This window comes from Euprymna scolopes, chromosome 14, assembly GCF_053919585.1.
Source record: "Euprymna scolopes isolate OS-2025 chromosome 14, ASM5391958v1, whole genome shotgun sequence".
NCBI classification, from domain to species: Eukaryota; Metazoa; Mollusca; class Cephalopoda; order Sepiida; family Sepiolidae; genus Euprymna; species Euprymna scolopes.
Window position 1 is genome coordinate 66,452,602 of NC_136495.1, and position 23,743 is coordinate 66,476,344.

General features: G+C 32.1%; 1 protein-coding gene across 9 annotated transcripts in view; it reads right to left on the reverse strand.

Moving 5' to 3' along the window:
* LOC145293050 (twitchin-like) overlaps positions 1-23,743 on the reverse strand; it is a 359,249-nt gene that overhangs the window by 199,808 nt on the left and 135,698 nt on the right. For 7 of the 9 annotated variants that reach the window (XM_080139370.1, XM_080139366.1, XM_080139369.1 and 4 more), the window contains 6 exons: positions 22,771-22,797; positions 16,778-16,929; positions 13,891-14,009; positions 9,169-9,334; positions 6,881-6,963; positions 3,495-3,714 (listed from right to left, as the gene is read on the reverse strand). In XM_080139370.1, the coding sequence (XP_079995496.1) occupies positions 3,495-3,714; positions 6,881-6,963; positions 9,169-9,334; positions 13,891-14,009; positions 16,778-16,929; positions 22,771-22,797 (767 nt within the window). The remainder of the gene's footprint in view (positions 1-3,494; positions 3,715-6,880; positions 6,964-9,168; positions 9,335-13,890; positions 14,010-16,777; positions 16,930-22,770; positions 22,798-23,743) is intronic. The other 2 variants (XM_080139365.1, XM_080139363.1) reach the window with 1 other exon arrangement.

Below are 23,743 nucleotides of genomic sequence, written 5' to 3' on the forward strand. Positions count from 1 at the left end.
CCACCAATGTCACACCGCACAATCTGAACGTCAGCAATACGAAATTCTTTCCAAGAGAAGATGTTATGTTCACGACTCTTTTCTCTCTGCTCCCCCAGGGAATTTTTCCCAGCTTTTATATCCCCCTATCTAGAAAAAAAAGGCAGAGACAGGAAAAAATAGCTTCTCCCATCATGCTCTGCCTTCCCAAGATGGCCTTTGCGTATACAAATATGCTGGCCATCCTTTCCTTCTTCTTTCCCAAAAAGCGATGCAGATACGCCCGGTACGTTTCTTTTTTTTTTTTTCTTCCTTTTTAACCATATGCCCCACAATTTACAATTCATAAAAAGATACTGCCAAGTCTGCTGCAAAGAAGATGGGCTCTTTTTACAGAGCTAGAAAACTTCTTACATCTGCCAATATTCTATATTTCTATAAAGCCACCATTTGTCAATGAATGGAATATTGTTTCCATATCAGGTCTAGTACACTAACCACTCGTCTTTCCCCCTTGGACACAGTCAAAAAAAGAGTCTCAAACCTAATAGGTCCATAATTGTCTACGAAGCTCCAACGCCTTGTCTCATTGCGGCAACGATACATTTCTATGCTTGTTTTGCAAAGACGTCAACAGAATGTGTCCTGACAAACTTACTGCATTTGAGCCCACTGAATGTAGATACCCTGGACAAATCTGACAAATCAGCAAAATTACACTTCTTCATGGTAGCAGTTCACAGATGCCAAAACTCTTTCTTTTTTTTTTGTTGGCTCGCTAGCCTTTGAATTTCTTTCCCTGCTCACTGTTTCCCTGTCTATACCAACATGCAGAAATTTCAATGTAATGTGAACAAGCATATCACTGCACAATTCCTCACTTAGGCTACCCTGATAAATCTGACCCTTAATTCAGAATAGCGCTTATGTCTAAGTGACAGGATTCCTTGTTTAGGAGTAAATAGAAGAAAAATACTTTGTTAATGTTGTTATTTACACTGTGAAATCATTAACAATAAATATAAATAATAGTTTCTCAAATAATATAATCTCCTATATATAATAGTTTGATTGTAAAAAATCCCCTCTGGGTCAAATTACCGTAGGTTTACACTGGCAGATACCATATACAATTATTTTATATTTTAATTGTTACTTAACATCTTATATAACTTTCGCACACCGTTACAGACACCGTTACAGACACATTTATTCGTTATAATAAAATCTTACATTATATCCTACAAGCGCCATCATCACGACTGACAACATATTTGGATGAAGTGGTTCATATTTTTCCCTCTACCCCACAAGTACTCCCACGGCCTCAGTGAAGACCGGGTAAAAATATACGCAATATAAATATATTGCAATGATACCCTGGTTAACTGCATCATACACTGATAGATATACTACTAACTTAGCATTTCCCTATTCAAAAATAATGATTTCTTCTCACTTACATTCCAGGTATTTTCATTGCCTGAAAACGTAAAAATCTGTTATTCCCATTTACACATTCATACTAAAAACGAGCACTTTGCATCTGCACTAACATGGCTTCGACTTCTACACTTTTCTACTACATTTTCCTGAATGTTAAATCAAATAAAAATATGCTAGAATTCTCATAATCATAACTTTTCGTAGTTACTCTCAATTTTAGCTACGGAATTATTAACAAATGAATATAAATGTATAATAGTTTCTTAAATAATATAATATGATATACTATAATAGTTTTTCAGAGAAAAAAAATACTACTATAGATATTTGCCAAATTAATGGATTTACTGTACAGGGCTTTACACTGTGAGTAAAGCAGTCACATTTGTGAGTGATTTTTCAACGTAGTGACTAGGAATAACAAAACGCTTATCTTTTTCACAAACAAACTTCTGAAGATCATTACTAAATAAAAATGTCTTTCTGTATTTATTTTTTGTTAATGAAACAAGTAAAGTCAAATTATTTAAACAATAAAAGTGTATTAAAACAATATACTCTTTTTTTTTTTTTTTTTTACACAAAGGCCGTTTAAAAAAACACCTGAAGAAATTCGAATGTTTATACCTTCAAGTCTAGCAGAGAATTCCGTGCATATATAGAATTACATTGATTTAAAAATAAAAATACAGAAAAATTGTTATGATTTATGTACTCGTCATGGAACGAATATGTCATATTTTAAAAACTCGCGTGGTTTTGGCTAGTAACTTTTCTATTTGGCTAGTAAATAAAAATATTTAGTTGTCAGAGGTCAACTAAAGATACATTTATCTGTAGAGCATTTTATTATTGGCATACTTATCTTTTCTTTATAGAAAAACTGCAAGAATACAAATTTTTGTAACTCAAAAACATGATGTAATCCAATCGCAATGTGTTGCATCTCTGTGTTTTACAAGTATTTCCATAGAATGTGCTTTGATAAACTTACTGTAAATACCCTTGGCCAACCCAACAAACAACAAAATCCTACCCCTTCACTATAGAGATCCTAATATGCAAAAAAAAAACAAAAAAACTTAAAAATTTATTTTTTTTTTACATGGAGGTCACCACTTATCAAGGCCCGGAAGCCACTCGGGGATTAGCATTATTGCGTGTACAGTATCAATGGGATAGTATTGTAGTAATCGTTAGTATTGGAGATTTGATAAAGTGTCTTACTTAAGGGGGCGGTTCATCAGGAATTTGTTTATGTTGGACTTGAAGATATCCAAGTTGTAGTCAGGTGGGAAACAGGCAAACGGAAGAGAGTTCCACAAGCGTGCAATTATAAGAAAGAAGCTTTGCTCATGGAATCTACGCTTGGGCTTGGATTTAGGCACATATAAAGAGTGGGAAAAATTAATGACAGTGGTTTCAGCTAGATGGGTGTTTATCCTGAAAGATTGGCGAGGGGGGGGACCAGTGATTGGAGCTCAGACGAGCACTTGCCATGGAAATAATGATAAAACAAAAACAGGCTCACAACATCTCTTTTGTGAGAGAGAGGTTGCAGGGAAGAGAAAAGGGCATCCCCCACTAAGCCACGAAGTCTATTTTGCACTCTGTCAAGGCAGGATAGGCTGTTTTTAGCAGCTCCTGCCCAGATGTAGCAGCAGTACTCCATCCTTGGACGTACTTGGCTTTTATACAGATAGATATTTCTATTCAAATAGCTTCTTTTTTCCTATTTCTACCATTGTACTAACACACAGAAATTTAAATGTAATGTAAACAAATATCATGCAACTAATTTACAACTTATTTGCTTTCATTTAATTAAAGTCTTAAAAAATATAGGCACAAAATGATGTCATTATAAAAGCAAATAAAAGTGGTTGAAATATGATGCGTCAATAAAATTGTGTTTATCATTAAATCCATTTAATATCAAATATAAAATGAAGTTACATAGTCACAAGCAAAACACACGAAAAGTGTTGGTGCAGTTTTATAAATATAGTGATGAAATATAAGTAGTTTCACTGGGAAGAAAAAAAGAGATGAAAATTAGTTATACTTACTAAATTGATGAGCTGCAACAATGGGTGATACGGATTCAAGAGGAGTGCCAACGCCATACTCATTTTCACCAGAAACACGGAATTTGTAGCTGTGCCCCTCAACGAGACCCATCACCTCATACGATGTGCCACGCACAAAGCGACTGCATGGCTCCCATTTACCACTTGCAACGTCCATCTTTTCAACGATATAATTTGTGATAGGACTTCCACCATTATCCTGAAACGACAGTAACATAAATAAATTAGGTTTACAAATACTTTGCTAAAATGTCCACAGTGTTGCAGAAACAGCAAAGTCCACTGATTTTATATCCATTTAATAATACACCAAGGCAACTTCAAATGAATTTTGTTTCTAAAAGACATCTATGCAAAATGAATAATTATTACTAATACTGATGAAAATTATTTAAAAGGAAATACTGTTGGGAAACTGATCAAAACTACTTTTGCATAACCTACTCGTTTATAAACTGTTTGCATCCAAAAGATATACACAAAAGAAAAGAGTTACCTAACAGGTCCCAGACTATTAAACAAGCTCCAATCCCTGTTCCATCGTTGCAATGTTGCATCCTTGTGCCCATTTTACAAGTACTTTTAACAAATGTTCTATGATGAACTCATAGCATCCATGCCCCCTCAACGTACATACTACTAACATGTCAAGCAGCAAAATCCCTATTTGCTAAGACTGCTAGACTTCGAAATTCCCTCCCCGTTTCCTACTTCCCTGAGTGTACTAACATAAAAAAAGTTAAAATGTAATGTGAATAGACTCGCTGCTCAACTCCTCATATAGTCTCCTACAGATATGATCCCAAATAGTAGCTCCTTACGTCCAAGTGGCAACGTTTCTTGTTTGAGGGCGAACAAAAGTAATATATATATATATATATATATATATATATATATATATATATATATATATAATAGCTCAATATAGATTAAATTGTAACATGATGAATTTAAAAAGTATTCATTATGTTTTTGTTTTGTTTTTTCTTACACAGGCATCACCACATCATCAAGGCCAAGAGGCCACTCAAGGATAAGGGTTAAAGAGTGTACAGTAGAAAATGTTAAAGTTTGGTCTATATTTAGCTATCAAAACATTGTGTACCTCCGCCCCAAAAGATATTCAAGTATATATATACACATATTTAAACAAATTTTTAAGCCAATTTACTGGACAATGAATAGTATTGAAGTTTTTAACCTGCGTTTAGTCATTTAGTAATATGAGGAGAGAAAGTAAGTTTATAACCGGAACGTAAGCAAGTAATCCACATCTATTTTAATGATCTGAAAATGCAGATGTTCTGTTTACGTACTTACGAAAGTGAAATTGTCTTCAGTAAAGTTTCACATATGACACAGCATCGACATGAGATGAAATGAAAATAAATATTTATTCTTAAATTGCATCTTTAGTGTTCGAGCAATCTCATCCTTTAGAATAAGGTGAGGATGATAAAGTAAATGCGAACATGAAATTGCCTTAGTGTATTATTAGTAGGGCTAGGACAACAGCATATTCTTTTTATTGTTTTGATTCTTGAGTGTGTATCTGTTGATATCTTATATGCTTTTATATACAGTGATATGGTTCTCGGTTGGTTAACTGTGTCTAGCTGTGTCGGATATATACTCGAGAGTCAAAACAATGAAAAGAATATGCTGTTGTCACAGTCTTAATTATTATATAGATATAAAGTCAGTGAATTATTTGCTGTTTTTTGCATTACTAATCGTAATTAATAGTCCGAAACTCTAGGAACAATAAGAATTCATTGCTGTAGTGAATGTTGATGCTATTATGAAAGAGATCGTTCTCTTTTTGAACATTGATAGTTTTCAGTTATTGGCAGACAAAGTCCTCCAGTTTATCACAGTGATGTTAAACCATTACAGATTGACTTTGATAAAGTCTATGCATCACTTTCTATATCAGTGTTGATGGCTCTTCAAATGCAAATGTAAATATATCCACCTAGAATAACTTTAATGGTCACTGTTAATGCTTTTTCACTAATAATATTTCCAGCTTCCTCAGCACTGTACAAATCCCTAGCAACATCCGAAAAAGAGACTAGATTACAGCTATGGACCAGACGGCTAGAGAATAGCTTCCATCATCCTACTGATATGGGAATCATCCTTTCTAAAGCCCCCCCCCTTTTCACCTTAGAAGCAATCTGGCTCCAGTAGAAAACAGTCAATTGTCTGAGAATAGGAATGAGGCGATTAAAAATTGCTATGGTCAGATGGCACTACAAAACTTACTCAACCATCTGTGAATGTAGAGAAAGAACAAGACAATGCAACACTGCCTTGTCTGCCATCTACTGCTCAACGATGCAGCTTGAAAGATCTTGCAGAATACAACAATAATGCAAATGAGTGTGGTATGACCACATGCTTCAAAGACATACAAAGAAGGAGATTATTTCCATTAACAACAAGTGAAGCATGCATGGTCCCCCGTGAGTGCACAGTGAACAAGGCATAAAAAAATAACTAAGTTCAGCATTTGCCCCTCCCCCCTCATTTAGCCCTAAAAGTCCCCAGGGGATGCCAAATCCTGGTAGCAATGAAAAGTTTTACGCCTTAGCATATGTAAATTTGAGTTCTACACCATGCAAAAATAAAAGAAATGACTAAGTCCATCATTTGCTCCCCACCCCATTTAGCCCCAAAAGTCCTCAAGGTCTTAACATATTTAAATTAGAGTTCAGCACCATGCAAAACTGCTAAATAGACATACACAGAACATTTTGGACAAATATGATAAAATAATCTAAAAAATTGAGTGTTTGGGACAAATATGGTAAAATAGTCCCAAACATGGAGTGTTTTTATTAGCCCTAAAAGAGCCCCTGGGACACACCTAAGAATTATCACAAAGTATAGACAAACAAAATTATATAGAAATCAGTTAGTTACAACTTTTCAGAAATTTTTATCAAAATCCAAGGCATCAATTTTTTTTTAATAAGCACAAAAGTGTCAATTTTAGCCATTTTAACCGAAAATGCACCCCAAGGTGGGCAACCGGAGTTTTCCCAGAAAATCCGTTCTGTTTATTTTTTTACTCATATCATGTTTAATGTTTGTGCAAAATTTCAAAAAATTCGAAGGCGTAGTTATTGAGAAAAGTGTGAGCGACGAACGTGAATTTACAGGTCCACTCCCTTTTCGTCGGGGGACCAATACTGGAGCTACTATCATATTTGTTTGTATTCAGTAAACAGGAATCTTTCAGAAAAAAAAACTGAAGTTCAATTTTAATATTTTTTTTTTAGAACAAATTGTATAAATATAATGATATATGCATACTACAATTTGAAAAAGGCTTGGATGTAAAGTAACTTGTGATTTACCTTTGGTGGTTTCCATTCCAAGATGCAAGAATCTGGAGTAATTTCAGATATTTCTAATGGACCTTCAGGAGAACCTGGTTTGTCTGTTAAATAATAAGAAAAAAAGTATAGATATGATTACACACATAAAAAGTTTTAATGCTTTAATAGATCATGACTACAATTCACAAAATAAAAATGAACATTTACACAAGAATACATATGTGAATCTGAAAACATAACATTAGAATCAACACAATGTGGCATCCCTAGGCTTGTTTTACAAATACTTTCATGGAATGTGTTCCAACGAACTCATAGGGATGGTGCCCCTTGACATAAATATCCAAGATTAACTCAACAGCAATAAAATACCATGCCTTTACTGTAGAGGTCATCAGATGTCAGAGAGCCTTTAACTCCTTCCCTCAGCCTGCTAGACATTTTTTTTTTTTTTTTTTTTTTTACACAGTGATCACCACATATCAAGGTCCGGAAGCCACTCAGGGATAAGGGTTATTGCAAGCACATTACGTTAGTGTGGAGATTTGATGAAGTGTTTAATTAAGGCAGCAGTTCATTAGGAACTTGTTAACATTGGACTTGAAGACATCCAAGTTGTAGTCCGGTGGGAAGCAGGCAGACGGAACAGAGTTCCACAGGCGTGCAGTTCTAAGAAAGAAGCTTTGTTCATGGAATCCGCGTTTTGATTTAGGCACAGATATAGAGTGGGGGAAATTTTTCACAGTGGATTCAGCTAGACGGGTGTTTTTCGTGAAAGATTGGCAAGGGGGGACCAGAGATTGGAGTTCAGACGAGCACCTGCCATGGAAATAACGATAAAACAAGGATAGGCTCGCAACATCTCTTCTGTGGGAGAGAGGTTGCAGGGTAGAGAAAAGGGCATCCCCCATTAAGCCACGAAGTCTATTTTGTACTCTGTCAAGGCAGGATAGGCTGTTTTTAGCAGCTCCTGCCCAGATATGGCAACAGTATTCCATCCTTGGATGTACTTGGCTTTTATATAGATAGAGAATTGCATCAGTAGTGAGATATCTTCTGGAGCGGTAGAAGGATCCCACCATCTTTCCAGCGACCTTGGCAACAGACTTGATGTACGTGTTCCATTTCAGATCAGGAGTAAAGGTCAAACCCAGAAGCCTGTCAAAACATTTGAATTCCTATGCTGTTTCCTACTTCTTCGACTGTATTAACATACTCAAATTTAAATGTAATGTGAACAGACATCTTGCTGTCCAACTCCCTACTTAGAATGTCCCTGTATGTATGACCCCTAAACCATAGTAGCCTCTTATGTCGTTGCCTTGTTTAGGGTTAATATAAGTAAAAAGAAAATAGTTTTAACATAGAAGAATCAAATAAATTGGAGTTTTTCATATAAAAATGATTAAACTCTGACGACTGAGAAACTCAATAATATAAATAAAGCAGATTTAAAATGCAATAAGTTGGAAATGTTTACTGTACTATAAATAATTTCTTTTTAAAATTACTAATTTTAAAATGGATTTATGTAACACTATGTGAGAATTGTAGTCATCCGAGATGTTATCTGCAAATTTTCTGATGTGTATTTTCCATTCTTTAGTATAATAAATAACTGATGAATAGCAAGTAAATATTTAAATAGTGAATTTACCTGATAACTTCCATGATAACCATATGGGAAATATGATTCATTGTGCTATCAAACAACTCATCAGGGGAAAATCAATAATATTATAAATTGCGTAAAATAGATAAAACAAAAACAATGAAGTACACCAAAAGAAAGATGGAAATCCACAAAACTTGAAAAAAAAAAATGACTAAAAAGTGATATCCATAGAAAATACCTACCCTCCACAAAGATAAACTCGATGAAATGAAGAATGGTGTTAGGCAGCTATCTTTAATTTATTATTTTAGCAGATCTAGAAGTGTAGATTTATGATATTTATACACACACACACACACACACACACACACACACGTCTATATATATATATATATATATATATATATATATATATATATATATATATATATATATAATAAAAATTACAATTAAATTTACCAAAATGATCCCAGATGGTAAAATTAAAGTATATTATAAATATTAAAGAATTAATATTTATAAAGTTATCTCAGCCAGATGTATTTGGTATATATATATATATATATATATATATATATATATATATATATATATATATATATATATATATAATTGCCATGTAAAGTTAATTATTACAAGCTCAATTTCTTATGGGAAAATCTTAAGTAGTAAGAAAATGAAAATATCTTACCAACAACCGTGACGTGGACATTGACAGTATCAAATCCTTTTTCATTGGAAAGTCTGATGGCATATTTGCCTTCATCACCTTTTTCAGCCTTTCGATTCAGCAGAACAATTTGATCAGGAGAGGAGCTGAGTTTGATGCGACTGTTGTCAGCAAGAGTTACCTTACCCTGAAAAGAATACAAAAGTATAAAGATAGCAAATTGATCAAAGGTAGCATCAGCGTTAGAGACTCATGTAATTGTATAAGACCACACTGCCACTACGAGACTTGTTTTTGTAAACTAACCAAAACATTTTGATATAAATCAGTGATAGTTGATGATTGGTCTATGAATTATTCATGTTGGAATAAACCAATGGCAGAAAACTATAGACTAAAGAGATATAACTATTTAATTCATATATTTGGAAGAGTACACAATGCAAGACTGGTACAGTTGCGATACAGAAAATAATGTAATATAAGATAGAGCTTTAAAATATGGTATTGACATTGTTGTAGCTGTGTAAGTTTCGAATCCCTCATCACCAATGATGCAGATCAGTAATAATGAATACAAACATAGTGGTATAATGAAAAAGTGTACTAGCGAGAGTATGTTATAGAAATACACATCATGATTCTAGGGCCATAACTGCCATGAATCATTACCAGAATTCATTTCTCTCTGCAGGTCTATGTGACTCAAGGTCAGAAGGTGATGAAAAGTAAAGTCAGCGCTCTTAAAGGAGGAACATTCTAGCTTATTAAAACCTGCCTGGACATCTCATCGGCATTCCTCAGTAGGAGCGTCTCAGGCAGTAAGCAATAAAATTACTCCATCCGAAAGATGGGAGGCAAAGCCTAGGAGGATGGACCTCTTAGGACTACCGAAAATGAATGCTTGCAAAATAAAAGGCCACTGAAATAGCCTAATTTATAACAGATTGAGTGTTGAGGTCAGAAGCTTGACTAGCAAGTGACTGCAAGTGCAACCAATACCAAATGAATGACACGAATCACTGCCCAATAACATGTTAAATGTAACTGTTGTTTAAAGTTAGCAGAAGGAAAGGAGAAAAAGGAAGGGAAAAACAGATCAAACAAATAGAAGTCTTACTCGGTGTGTTGGGCGAGGTTGGGCGAAAGAGAGAGAGAGAGAGAGAGGAATCAAGATGGCGCCCATAGTTTTAAAAGGTGTGCTCTGGTGGAAGTCACACATAAATCACGTGGGAGACATGTATAAAAGGAGTTGACAGGTTAGGTCGAGGCAAGACAGTCAGAGGAAGGTTGGTGACACTGGTGATCTCAAACCCGGCGGTTGTTGGCTTGCAAAGACAAATTCTTTTTTTTTTTTAATTTCTTTAATTTTGTTGTCCTAAACCAGGAACACTTCAGTAATAATATTTATAGTCTCTAGCTGAGTCCATTATTCAAACATAGGTATATCAGCTTACCTCATAACAGATATAAAAGTTACATAGTACATGAGCAAGTAGTGAAATCACTTTTAAAGACTAACCAATTGTAAGTAAGTAAAAATCAGCTTAAAAAAAATAAAGATTTGTGTAAGTGAAATGAAGTGAAGACTAATAAAGCCATTCTTTTTCTCAGTAACAGACTGATATAACATTAAAAACATTCGTTCATTGCTTTCAGCTTAGCTGAAGCTCAAATTAAGGAAGGCAAACTTGAAAACAATAAAATATATATCAGTTTATATTCTTACTAATGAGTTCAGGTGAGCCTTTTAATCAAGCACAGACAGTTAGTCTTCTACAATGTGTATCAAGCTGATAAGAGGAAGAAGATGATAAACAAAAGCTAAAAATGATGCTAAATCAGTTGGGGCACCAGAACCAACAGTCTAGACCATTATTGAAATGTTTTTTGTTTTTTTTCTGTTGACTGCTGCATATTGTTAATCCTATGCAGTTCTAGGAAGTCTACTCCCAGGCTTTATCTTTTCCCTTTGAGAAGAGGTTTATTTATTGCTGATCACGTGACATGCCCCCACATTTTTTGCAGACTAGAGTGCACTTCCTTTAGGGTGTTGGTCCTTCAATCCTACTTCCCGACTCTAGTGCCACACCTTCCTGCCAGAGGAGGTCCTGGATATGACCTTAAACTATATCCAGTGGTGAAGCCCCAGCTTGCGGGCTTTGGGGAGTGTGGAGCCACCCTTTAATTGCCATTTCTCTCAGGTCTACTCTGACCCGGAGTGGTAGTACCTGTTAGGGTCCCAACTATGGGTTGAATAGAAACGGACTTGAAAACAACAAATATATTCTATTAAAAAAATTTTTCTTCAAAATCTTTGGATTCGGCATTAAATAACCCAAAAAGGGTTGATATGCCGTAAAACAAAAACAACCAACCAATCCTGCCAGAGGAAGGAGATAAATAATCCACTCTTTATGTCAGTTTATTATTCAGCTTATCAATCCGTCGTGGTATCATCCCTATTTATATACACAATGAACTCTTCTGATGAGCATATAATACTCTGATTGTAATTCACTCAGTGAGTCGTGTAGTAGGGGTTACACTAGTGACGTTATATTACTGTAATATGATGTTACTTTCTTTTCAACATATATGTTTGTCTTTACTTATGTTGTTCCTATTTATAGTGCCTCCCCACAGGACAGAGTTAGACACCAGGGTCGATTTTTAATATGAAGAAAAGGAAAAAAAATAAAAATTGTTTCAGTCGTGCAGGATTTCTCAAAAAATTAAAGTGTAGCATCTGAAGAACAGATGGTATTTATTTGCTCCCCCACTGAGCAAATTAGGCACAAGGCCGTTTTTAATGTGAGGTAAAAACCAGCTCCCCTAAAAGGGGTCACTCTGGTTACCAAAAATAATAATTGTCCCAGTATAGAGGGTTTCCCCTCCATTGACTGGTACAAATTATCTTAAGTGTAGTATCTGCCGGAACAGATACTACACTTTGATCTTGACCCGAAGGCCAAATGTTATTACAGTTTATTTGTTATGTCTTCTTTATATTTAATTTATTTCGTTTAAAGAAAACATTACAATTAAAAAAAATTCCAATATAAAATTAAAACATTTAAAAAAGTAAAATCTCCAAAAGACAAAACAAATTTAGGCACAAGGCCCTATAAGATCTGGGGAGGGGAGTGTTGCAGGGTCTTTGTAACTAAAGTAAAAATTGGAGTCTTTGGCGACTTTACTCTTGACTGGCAACATTTACTACAATACCTCATTCACTCTGTGGACTCTAAACTAACTAATGAAAACCCCAGCGTTTTTGCAAAAAAGGATATATATATACAAATTCTGTATGTGTGTGTGTGTGTGCATTTTTTTTTTTTTTAAATAAATGTGTGTGTGTGTGTGTGCATTTTTTTTTTTTAAATAAATGTGTGTGTGTGTGTGTGTGTGTGTGTGTGTGTGTGTGTGTGTGTGTGTGAAAAAAGTTTAATTCATTGGAAAATAAAAAGTTCTTAAATTTGGAAGAAAAAACAGTTCGTGTTGGGAAGTGGAAAATCTGGAAGAAATGTACTAAACAAAATAAAAATTCCTAGTGCATTGTTAGTAAGGTCCCTCCCTGAGCTAAACTAGAAAGTTAGATCACCTACTGTTTTCCGGGGCACCGAAAACAAGCGGGGAGATCCCTAATGGGATTGGGAAGAATTCATATCGGGTGTAGGGAGTAAAATAAATAGATTGTTAAAAACAAAAAGGGGGGGGGATTCTTGTAGTACATCACACAATCATAAGCATTGATTAACTAAAAAAAAAACATTTTCGCTTACTTGATTTGAAGTTACCATATTGTACCGCTAAGAACTAATTTACGCATGTGTTGGATTCTATTATCTATTCAAATTACGTTTAAGACTGATGAACTAGCAGCCTCAGAAATTATGACTGAAACTTCTTTAACATTTACATATAACAAATCTTAAGGCAATGTAAGATTTATATTTGGATATCCTTGGTGGTATACTCTTTAAGGCAATCAATCAGAAAGTTATCCGCCCTGCTAAATACACAATCATGTTTAACAACAGAAATAGATGGTAACCAATGGTGACCAGAAAATTCGAATAGGTGTATCTAATCACAACTGGAACACTTAAAGGATAACTGTAAGGATTAGAATACAATATACTGAATTGAGTTTACCTCCAACATTCAAAAACGAGCCATCATTTTGTATTATCTAGATTATTCAGAGTACTGTTCTCGTCTCAAATGTTATTCTCACAACGTTTCAGCTGATGTAATGGAATCTTTCTGTTGTACTCTGGAATCTGCATGAGAATTTTAACTGGAATCTTTTATTTAATCCACAATGATGGCATACTCTTGTTCCATCATCCCTGACCAGATGGAATTCTTAAGTAATTTGCAATTGTATTCTTAGTATCATCCGCATTGATGATTGAACCTTCAGTATCAGGAAGAGTATCACTTTGAACTGAATTTTACATTGTACGTTATCCATTACACCATGGGTCCTTGCAATATGGTACTCACTATTGGCACGGATATTGCCATCATCATATCAGTATCAACCAATGTCATATTTATAACTATTCATGATTTTTTGGTCCAAATTTTTTTGGTCCAAATTCTTTAAAACACCGACACATATTTGCTTTTATTTATATAGATGGGAATATATTTGCAGCAATTTCATATTTTTATTTCCAACTAATCTAAATAAATTTGAACGAGTAACTCAAAAGCGAAAACAAAGAAACTTACCAGTTTGAAAGTATATTCTGGAATGGGATTTCCGCTAAATGGTACGACAATCTTGAATTCCTCTCCAGTGATTGCTGTCACATCACGGACCAAGTATTCCATGTTGATTTTAGGAGCCACTGAAAATATGACGAAAAAATATGTACATTTCATAAAACATTAATCAAGACGAAATAATAACCAATTAATGTATATACCTGTAAAGTTGAGCTTTTTTGCTGCACTGACATTGATATTAAAAGCCTGCTTATTCTATTTAAAAATTATTAAAATGAACTTCATTCATGCATATGCGAGCGATTTCATGAAGGTTAACTAATTTGCATATTCGTTTGAAAAACGAATGTTTATTAATTAATTATTCATTTTTAATAGTTTCTTATTAGATGATTGTATTTAACTATTACACATATTTTCTATGTGCTGCATAATTGTGTAGCATTTAAGATACAACAGTTCTAGCATATGTATATATATATATATATATATATATATATATATATATATATATATATATATATATATAACTATTACACATATTTTCTATGTGGTGCATAATTGTGTAGCATTTAAGATACAACAGTTCTAGCATATGTATATATATATATATATATATATATATATATATATATATATATATATATATATATAACTATTACACATATTTTCTATGTGGTGCATAATTGTGTAGCATTTAAGATACAACAGTTCTAGCATATGTATATATATATATATATATATATATATATAACTATTACACATATTTTCTATGTGCTGCATAATTGTGTAGCATTTAAGATAAAACAGTTCTAGCATATGTATATATATATATATATATATATATATATAACTATTACACATATTTTCTATGTGCTGCATAATTGTGTAGCATTTAAGATAAAACAGTTCTAGCATATGTATATATATATATATATATATATATATATATGATAGACTCTCCCGTCGATTTTGACGTACGAGTTCCGCCACAACAATTAAGTTGCTCAGAAATCCACACAGATGATTTGTTTATAGTGGCGAAGGATTAGTGGAGAACCACCCACATTTATTGACATTACTGCTAACCTTTGTCAATGCAAATGACTGCCACAGGACAGAGTATACAGTAGATCATAAGTTTTACATCAGAGTATATATATATATGTATATATACATATATATATATATACATATATATATATACATATATATATATGTACATATATATATACATATATATATGTATATACATATATATATACATATATATATACATATATATATACATATATATACATATATATATATATATACATATATATACATATATATATATATATATATATATATATATATATATATATATATATATATATGCATAAAAGTAACCTTGTCTGTGTGCGTGTGTAAAGGTCTCTACCAATCTCATCTCTGAACTTTTGGTCTACAGAATTGAAATTTGATATATAGAGGACGTGAATCTGTGGAACAATTTTGATTTGGTTTGTAGATAGTAAAAATAGTTGCTATGGGGTCAAAATTGGAGAAAAAAAAATCAGTTATCTTGGCAGAAGTAAGTCGATAAAACCTATTACTTCTGTGCATGTGCAAATATACATACATAGCTTGAAGTCGCTTAATTTTTAACCATTATTATCTATCTGTCAATAACACAAATGATAGCAACCACAGCTGGAGCGCTAAATGTTTTGGTTTAGATACTAGCTAATGGCACCCAAGTCATTTTTTAAAAAACTTTTAAATTATTACTATATATTGGCTATGATATAATAATCAACAAAAATTGGCTTTACAATAAATATGAAATCTGTATGAATTAAAATATATTCAAGTGTATTTTACGACCAGACCAAGTTGGAATCCACTATTAATTATTGGGTCCAATATAATAATCCATACAGAAATCTGCATGAATGAAAATATCATATTTAAGTGTATTTAACGATCGGACACCGCCAGGCAGCCTGCTAGTTAAAAACTGAAAATACATCATCTTTATATTTCAGAAAAGAGAATCAAATTATAGAGAAATTGGAATGATTATCCAACAGATAAGACCATTCAATATTCATGCTTAAACTAAAGACGAAGCCTCGTCTAGAAATTGTATAGAATATCTAAACATACTCTTTCAAATATAAACGCAATAGCCGAAAGAAAAATCTCTGAAAATTAAGCGTGACAGAACAAGAAAAGAGAGCTTCTTAAAGGTCTGTTTGAGTGCATCTAACATAAAATATATCAATTCAATACACTGATCCCTATAAAAATTGCAAGAGATCACACCTTGAAATGCGTTCATACACTGTGACGCATAAAAGAAATTGTATTATTTGAATTATTCTGATTACTGTTCTTATCTTGAGTATTATTCTCACAACATTTTGGCTGATGTAACTTTTGGTCTTCAGTATTTGGCTCCACAAATTAGTAGTTTTAGTGAAAGAAACTTTGTTCATGGACGTTTAGATTAGTTTTAGGCACAGAGCGAGAAAGGAAAATTATTGATAGTGGTAGTAGCTAGATGAGTTTTTGTGGCAAATGCTTTATGGAGAGGAACAACAGACTGAAGCTGAGCCGAGTACCGGCCATGAAAATAAGGATTAACTAGAAGAACACTAGCAACGTCTCTTCTCTAAGAAATAGATAGTAGGGATAAGCAGAGGATATCACCCACTAGATTACAAAATCAGTTTTGTACCCTGTGTATGTAAAAGAAGAACAATGATCGTCTTTCATATGTATTGAACATGATATTCTCTGAGAAATTATATAATGTTTAAGAGGATGATAATTGTAAAATAAAAAGCTAGAATTTTCAAAATGATCATGAGATCCCAAATGCATAAGTGAATGAAATTCATACCTGGAGGTGAACGGGCTTTCACTGTCTCGGAGGTTTCACTGTATGCTCCTGGACCAGCTGCATTGACAGCGCAAACACGGAATTCATACTCTTTACCCTCGGTCAAACCTCGAACAGTAAATTCCTCTTCAGGAATTTCATTATGGTTAGCCCTAGTAACAAGAAATTTTCACATTATTAGGCAAGAGATTCATTTGATAATGTACAAGACAACAAAAAAAATGTTTTATGTAATTCAGTTTTCAACATAATTTTTTGAAAGATCCAGAAAAAAATGCAATGAATAAATTTTTCTGTTTGAGTTTATGTTTATTGCTTCCTATATATCGTTGTCAGATAATGGAATAATTTGAATACTGTACAAGAAAAACTCAACAGAATTATTGGAAATAGCTACATAGTAGTTCTTATAAGATGTGCTCTCTCTCTCTCTCTCTCTCTCTCTCTCTCTCTCTCTCTCTCTATATATATATATATATATATATATATATATATATATATATATATATATATATATATATATATATCTCAGTGTATCACAAAAGTTTATCAAATATTTAAGTATATCTCTTCATGGGACAAAACACACACACACACATACATACATATATATATATATATATATATATATATATATATATGTATATATATCTGTGTGTGTGTTTGAATCTTTTTAACTTATGTGTATAAGATTGTTGCAATTTGGTAGCATTTAGTCCACTTCAGGTGCGTCCGGGACCCATACACACATTTTAACAGGATTTGATACCTTGACACTTTCTTCGAGCCTGATAGCATTTTTAATCATGTACATGGGATCTCGTGTTAGTGAAATATTTAGTAGATTTCACTAGGAAAATAACTCTGCTGGTCTTCCTTGTAAGTGTGCATTCGTTTTAGTTGTGTAGAAAAACTTTGTTTTTTAAATATATACGTCTGTGTATATACTTATGTAATTGAACCACTTCTATAATATTTCTTCTAATCATACTTTTATTCCAATAAATGAAGGACTGAAAAATGTTCTGTATATCAATTTAAAGAAATGAAAATATCTCTCTCACCAGTAAGTTGACAAGCATGCATCACAATGTTTTAGATTGTAAGCTTATACATAAAACTAAACAAAAAATCAAATACTTAATGATCAATACACATACGCACATTCATAAATCTAAATGCAATTTGACAGATGCACACTTTATTGTGCTACCACATACAACACAAAGAAAATAAATACAATATTTAACAAAGTCTAATATCTTATCGTTTAAATTGTCCAACTAGAAATTCTGAATAAAGTGCACTTATCTTTAACATTATACAATTGTGCAAATAAATCAAAGGCTTTGTGTACTTGATTTCTTGATATTGAAATAATAATCACTCCCTGAGTGGAAAACTGTACATACAACAGTTACTCCCCGAGAGTCAGTAAACAACTAATTATACTCCAAGAACAAAATGGCAGAATTTTCTTTAGCTTCCCATCCCCGATGGGAAGATGTGAAACTTTGAAATCAGCGCTCCAGCAGAAGAGCATTCTGGTCGAACAAAATCTGCCTGGGCAGCATTTCCCAGTATGGGCGACTAGGACGACACTGTCGTTCTGATGATGGTATGAATTCCAAGCCATAAAGGTTTAGTTTTTCTTTTTGATGGAAAAATACAATTTGATTCTCGACAAATATCAAAATCTGATAGAATAATATTTACAAAGCGTCCAATTCTTCATGTCAAAGAGTAAATGTTACTCATTAGAATAATAAACAAATTTAAATTGACATTTATGCCAGATGAAAAATAAAATTTATATATAATGTTCATAAAAACATGCAGTATTTACACAGTTATTAATCTTCCGAGAATTCAGATGAAACATCATTAAGTTTCATTATTAAAATCAATACGCATTGTAGAACGCTTGTAAAGCAATGGATTTTCAAAATTATATACGTAGCTTCTTACCTTTTATGCATACATTTATATACAGAATTGAACATAGATAAATCTGTGATCTTTCTAAAAACAAATGTCAATACATTCATACAAACAAATAACTTCTTTTACATTATAAAGCCATTGCAACATGAGTCAAGCAATACATGATAATTATTCTTTTGCGCATGAATCTACTGTTGCGACACAAATTTATAATTTATTTAGGACTATACTTATACGTGTGTGTAATTACTCAACGTTTTTTTTCCTATTCCATTTTTAATTCACTACTTATATATATATATATATATATATATATATATATATATATATATATATATTTGATTTGATTTGAAATGGCACAGAAGTCATGGAGAACTAGGAATGACTCGATCAATATATTACCAACACTGACCGGTATTTGTCTTATATCATTTTCAAAGCACATTAAACAAAACTATATATATCATTTTATATATATATATCAATTCAAAATATGGCATAACTTCATCTCACGTTCTCTAGTAAAATTGACAACAGACCTTTACTTTATGCATTAATAATCAAGGTTTGTGGAGGTCTATGAAACAGGTTTACAAATAGAACCTATTTTTCCTTAAAGACAAAAAGCATACTAATTTACGAGTACATATTTTAACATGCAGATCATGCTTTCACTAAGAGACTATATAAAGATCAAGGATGAAATAAGATAACATTTCTGACCTGAGTTTTTGTTGTTTACATCTAATGAATAAATAATCCCACCTTATTCTGAAGCTAAATTTCCTGATATATATATATATATATATATATATATATATATATATATATGTGTGTGTGTGTGTGTGCGTGTGTGTGTGTGTGTGCGTGTGTGTGTGTGTATGCACAGGTACTAATAAATGACAACATCATGTACATGCATGGAGGTTCTTGAAAATACATAATTCACATGCTTTAACATAACTTTCTATCTTCTGTCAAATGTAACCAAGCTATGTACAAAACACAAACTGTTCACGAAATTGAAAAATACTACTATTTACAAAAGTAATACAACGAATATAAACTATATGTGTGTGTGTGTGTGTGTGTGTGTGTGTGTGTGTGTGTGTGTGTGCTCCATAGAAGATAGAAAATAAAATAAATTCTTAACAAGTATGAAGAAATTCCTGGGTTAAACAGCTCCAAATTGCTATTTCTTCATTTCTCATTTGATGACGTATATATTGGTAAAATTGCTGGTTGAAATTAAAAATAAAAAGATTGCAAAAATTAAAATAAGATCGGGGATTAAAATATTGCAGATGCCATTTCTGGGGAGACAGATATAAACAGAGGCTGAAGAGATTGTGAAAAAGGTAACCAAATATTGATCCTCTTTGTTTAGATTTAAAACCGATATTACTGACGTCGTTCTGATCTTCTTGGCACCCCCACCATAATACGAACCTGATTTACTCACGTAGTCAACCATAAATCAAAGTTTTTAAATAAAGTAGATACCATTTACTGTTTATGGACGTACCGTGCAAGCACAAAACCCCCAATATTATTATATATAAAAAAAACTAATACAAGATGAATATCACTATTGGATTTCTCGTAAGATTGTACTCAAAGAACGGTTGGATTTGGTGTACTAGGATCAATAATTTGATCTTAGTGCACTATATGACATCTGATGAAAATGTAAATAAAAACTTTGAAAAATGTCAACTTATTCAAATGAATTTGAAATTTCGTACTCTTTAGGATCGATTTTTATAACAGCATAACAAGGAACAAATAACAAAAAAGCAAACAACTTTATAATTTAGCATATGTTAAGCTCAAATTCAATATTGTTTAATTTGGTTATTTAGGCACTAATACTATTGGGAAAATATTAAGCCTCTAATTCTGCAGCATTAGGGAAAATAGCAAATTCTATACAATTGTTGACAATAGTGAGTATTGCGCTTTGGCACTAAATAAATGCAGTAATGTTATTTGCTGTTAAACAAACGAAACTATAATTTAATAGATTCGTATAATACTTTATGTGTATCTAAAATCTAAAAAATGCCATTCACAGTTTAAAAAAAATGTCAGATGGATATAATCTGAGTATAAGGTTATCGATATTAACATTTTTTTAGCAAAAAATGACAAAATTAAAATGGTTTGTTATAATTTAACCTGCTTAATTCATGAAAATGGAAATGAGATTATTAGAGTGATAAAATTGAATGATCTATAGAATTGTAATTAACAAGTTAATTGATCAATGTTACTGGCAATATGCATGCTTTTAATGACGTAAAAAGTAGCAATTGGATGGTTGCCACTCATAAACCAAGAGTTTTAAAATGTTTTACCAATTTTAAATTCACAAAGAAGAAACAAAGTTACATTTTTATTATTTTAATGATATGATTGCCATTAGTGAAATATAGCTTTTTCCTCGTGAAACCTTGCCTATTTCATATGTTTATTCTTAATAATTTTGTTGAAAACATATATTCAAAAGATCGATATATATATATATATATATATATATATATATATATATATATATATATATATATGTGTGTGTGTGTGTGTGTTTCTGTGTAGATATATAGATATATGTGGATATAGATATATATAGATAGATAGATAAATATATAGATATATATATAGATAGATATATAGATACATGTAGATAGACATATATATACATACACATACATATATATAAACATATATACATATATATAAACATATATATATACATACATATAACACATATAGATATAGATAGATATATAGATATAAATATATAGATAGATATAGACATATATATATATATATATATATAGATAGATATACAGATAGATAGACATATATATATACACACACATATATATACATATACATGAATATATCTATACATATACATACATATATATATATATAAACATATACATGATGATTGCAACGTCTTGTCAGACGGGTGCCACTCCCTCAGAGATTTAAAATCGATGAGCCTAAATATCTGAGGGAGTATCTATACAAAGATGATGTTACAGAGTACTTAGCTTTGTACGACAGCTATGTCTCTCTCTCTCGGTTCAAAATGTTTAGATCCAGCAACAAGCAAGAGCAAGATAGCCAGCAACAAATTAAACTGCAGACCAGCTTAATGCGGGTACTGGTCTTCCGCTTTATGTTTTTTTTTTAATCAGAGATTTGCTTCTCCTAGAAAGGTTGCCTTCGCCACGGCTTACGGAAGCCCTCTCTACCCCATAAACATATACATACATATATATAAACATACATATACATATATATATACATATATATACATATATATATACATATATATGCATATATATACATACATATGTACATATATATACATATATATATATATATATATATATATATTATTTCTACAATCAATGGCGTTGAAGCTGACACAAGTCACGAATGAAAGCCACAGATTGCATGCAAGTGACTCAGAGTTTTGAATCCCGAGTCCATATATGTTCAACTAATAAGCCCAAATGAGGCGAAACTTGAGTATTGGATTTCCAATTTGCGGCTTTCATGCCTTATGTCAGCTGTGACGTTGTTTGATTGTGGAAATCATTATATTTCATTTCATTGGCTATATCTATGTTCTCCTGCTACCACCATCCACTATACATACACATACTCTTCAACACACTGAGGAAAACTGAAAAAAACTGTTGAAAATGTTGTTCTTTTAGAAGAAAGATTTAAAAAAAGATATTTTGTATGCATACACGTAAAAAATACATATGTATACATATATATATATATATATAAATGCATATATGCATGCATGTACATATATGCAGGCATATATGTGTGTGTGTGAGTGTGTGTATGTATAGATGTACATTCACAAGGCAGACAAAATAAGATACGTTGAAACATGTTTAGAATGAATAAAATTACATCAGCTTTTGAAATGAATGAACATCAATGAATATTAGCCGAGCACAGCCTGTATGCACACATGCAACGAATAATAATAATGCGTTTGCTGAAATGTGACTTACTCCCTGCTTTTCACACGACCAATACATCTGTGAATAGAATGGTTTACTAATGAAAGGGAAAATAATAACAGAAATGTTCCTATCACTATTTGAATGATCCTTTGCATGAATAACATTTGACATATAGTTTCTCAACTGGAAATGAGTGATTAAAACTGAGTAAGTTGTCTATTGTTCCAACAGAGTGTAAGATACTTGAATCAAACATTATTATTATTATTATTATTATTATTATTATTATTATTATTATTATTATTATACCATGAACTTCACAGTGTTGTGACGTTTTACACCGTTTTTTTTCTTCATGAACGGGCTCTTACATAAAAGCTAGGGAAGATAGTCAAAAAGTCAATTACATGTAAGAACCTGACGTAGGATGCTTGCTGAGTTTACCATTGATTTCTTTTCTAGCAACAACCATTGGTCTTCACTTTGATTTAGGTGTCAATATCCACATTATTATTATTATTATTACTATTATTATTATTATTATTATTATTATTATTATTGGCTCAAAACAAGCCATATATGTAAGCAGATTTCAATGAGTGATTCAAAGGATAGAAATCGTTCAAGACAAGACATGAGATCGCATTATGTAAGTAGCTAAAAACGCTACATCAAGTTTAAAAAATGAGTCAATAAGTGTTAGGTGGATAGATTCCAACATGGAAAATAGCGATTTTGTCAAAAATAGCGCTCATGGGATGTGAAAACTAGAGGACAAAATATGGGAAGGGAGAATTATGATGCTGCCGAAAGTAAACTCAGGCTCTACTTTCTACTTTCCTATATATATATATATATATATATATATATATATATATATATATATATATATATATATATATAATTCATCCAGCCTTGACAAACGTGTTTTTAAATATTCTCTCCAGTGCTTTTCTTTTAATGATTTGGAATTCATTCCATTTGCGCTTTTTTCCAAGGAACTCTGCCTTTTGGATTATTT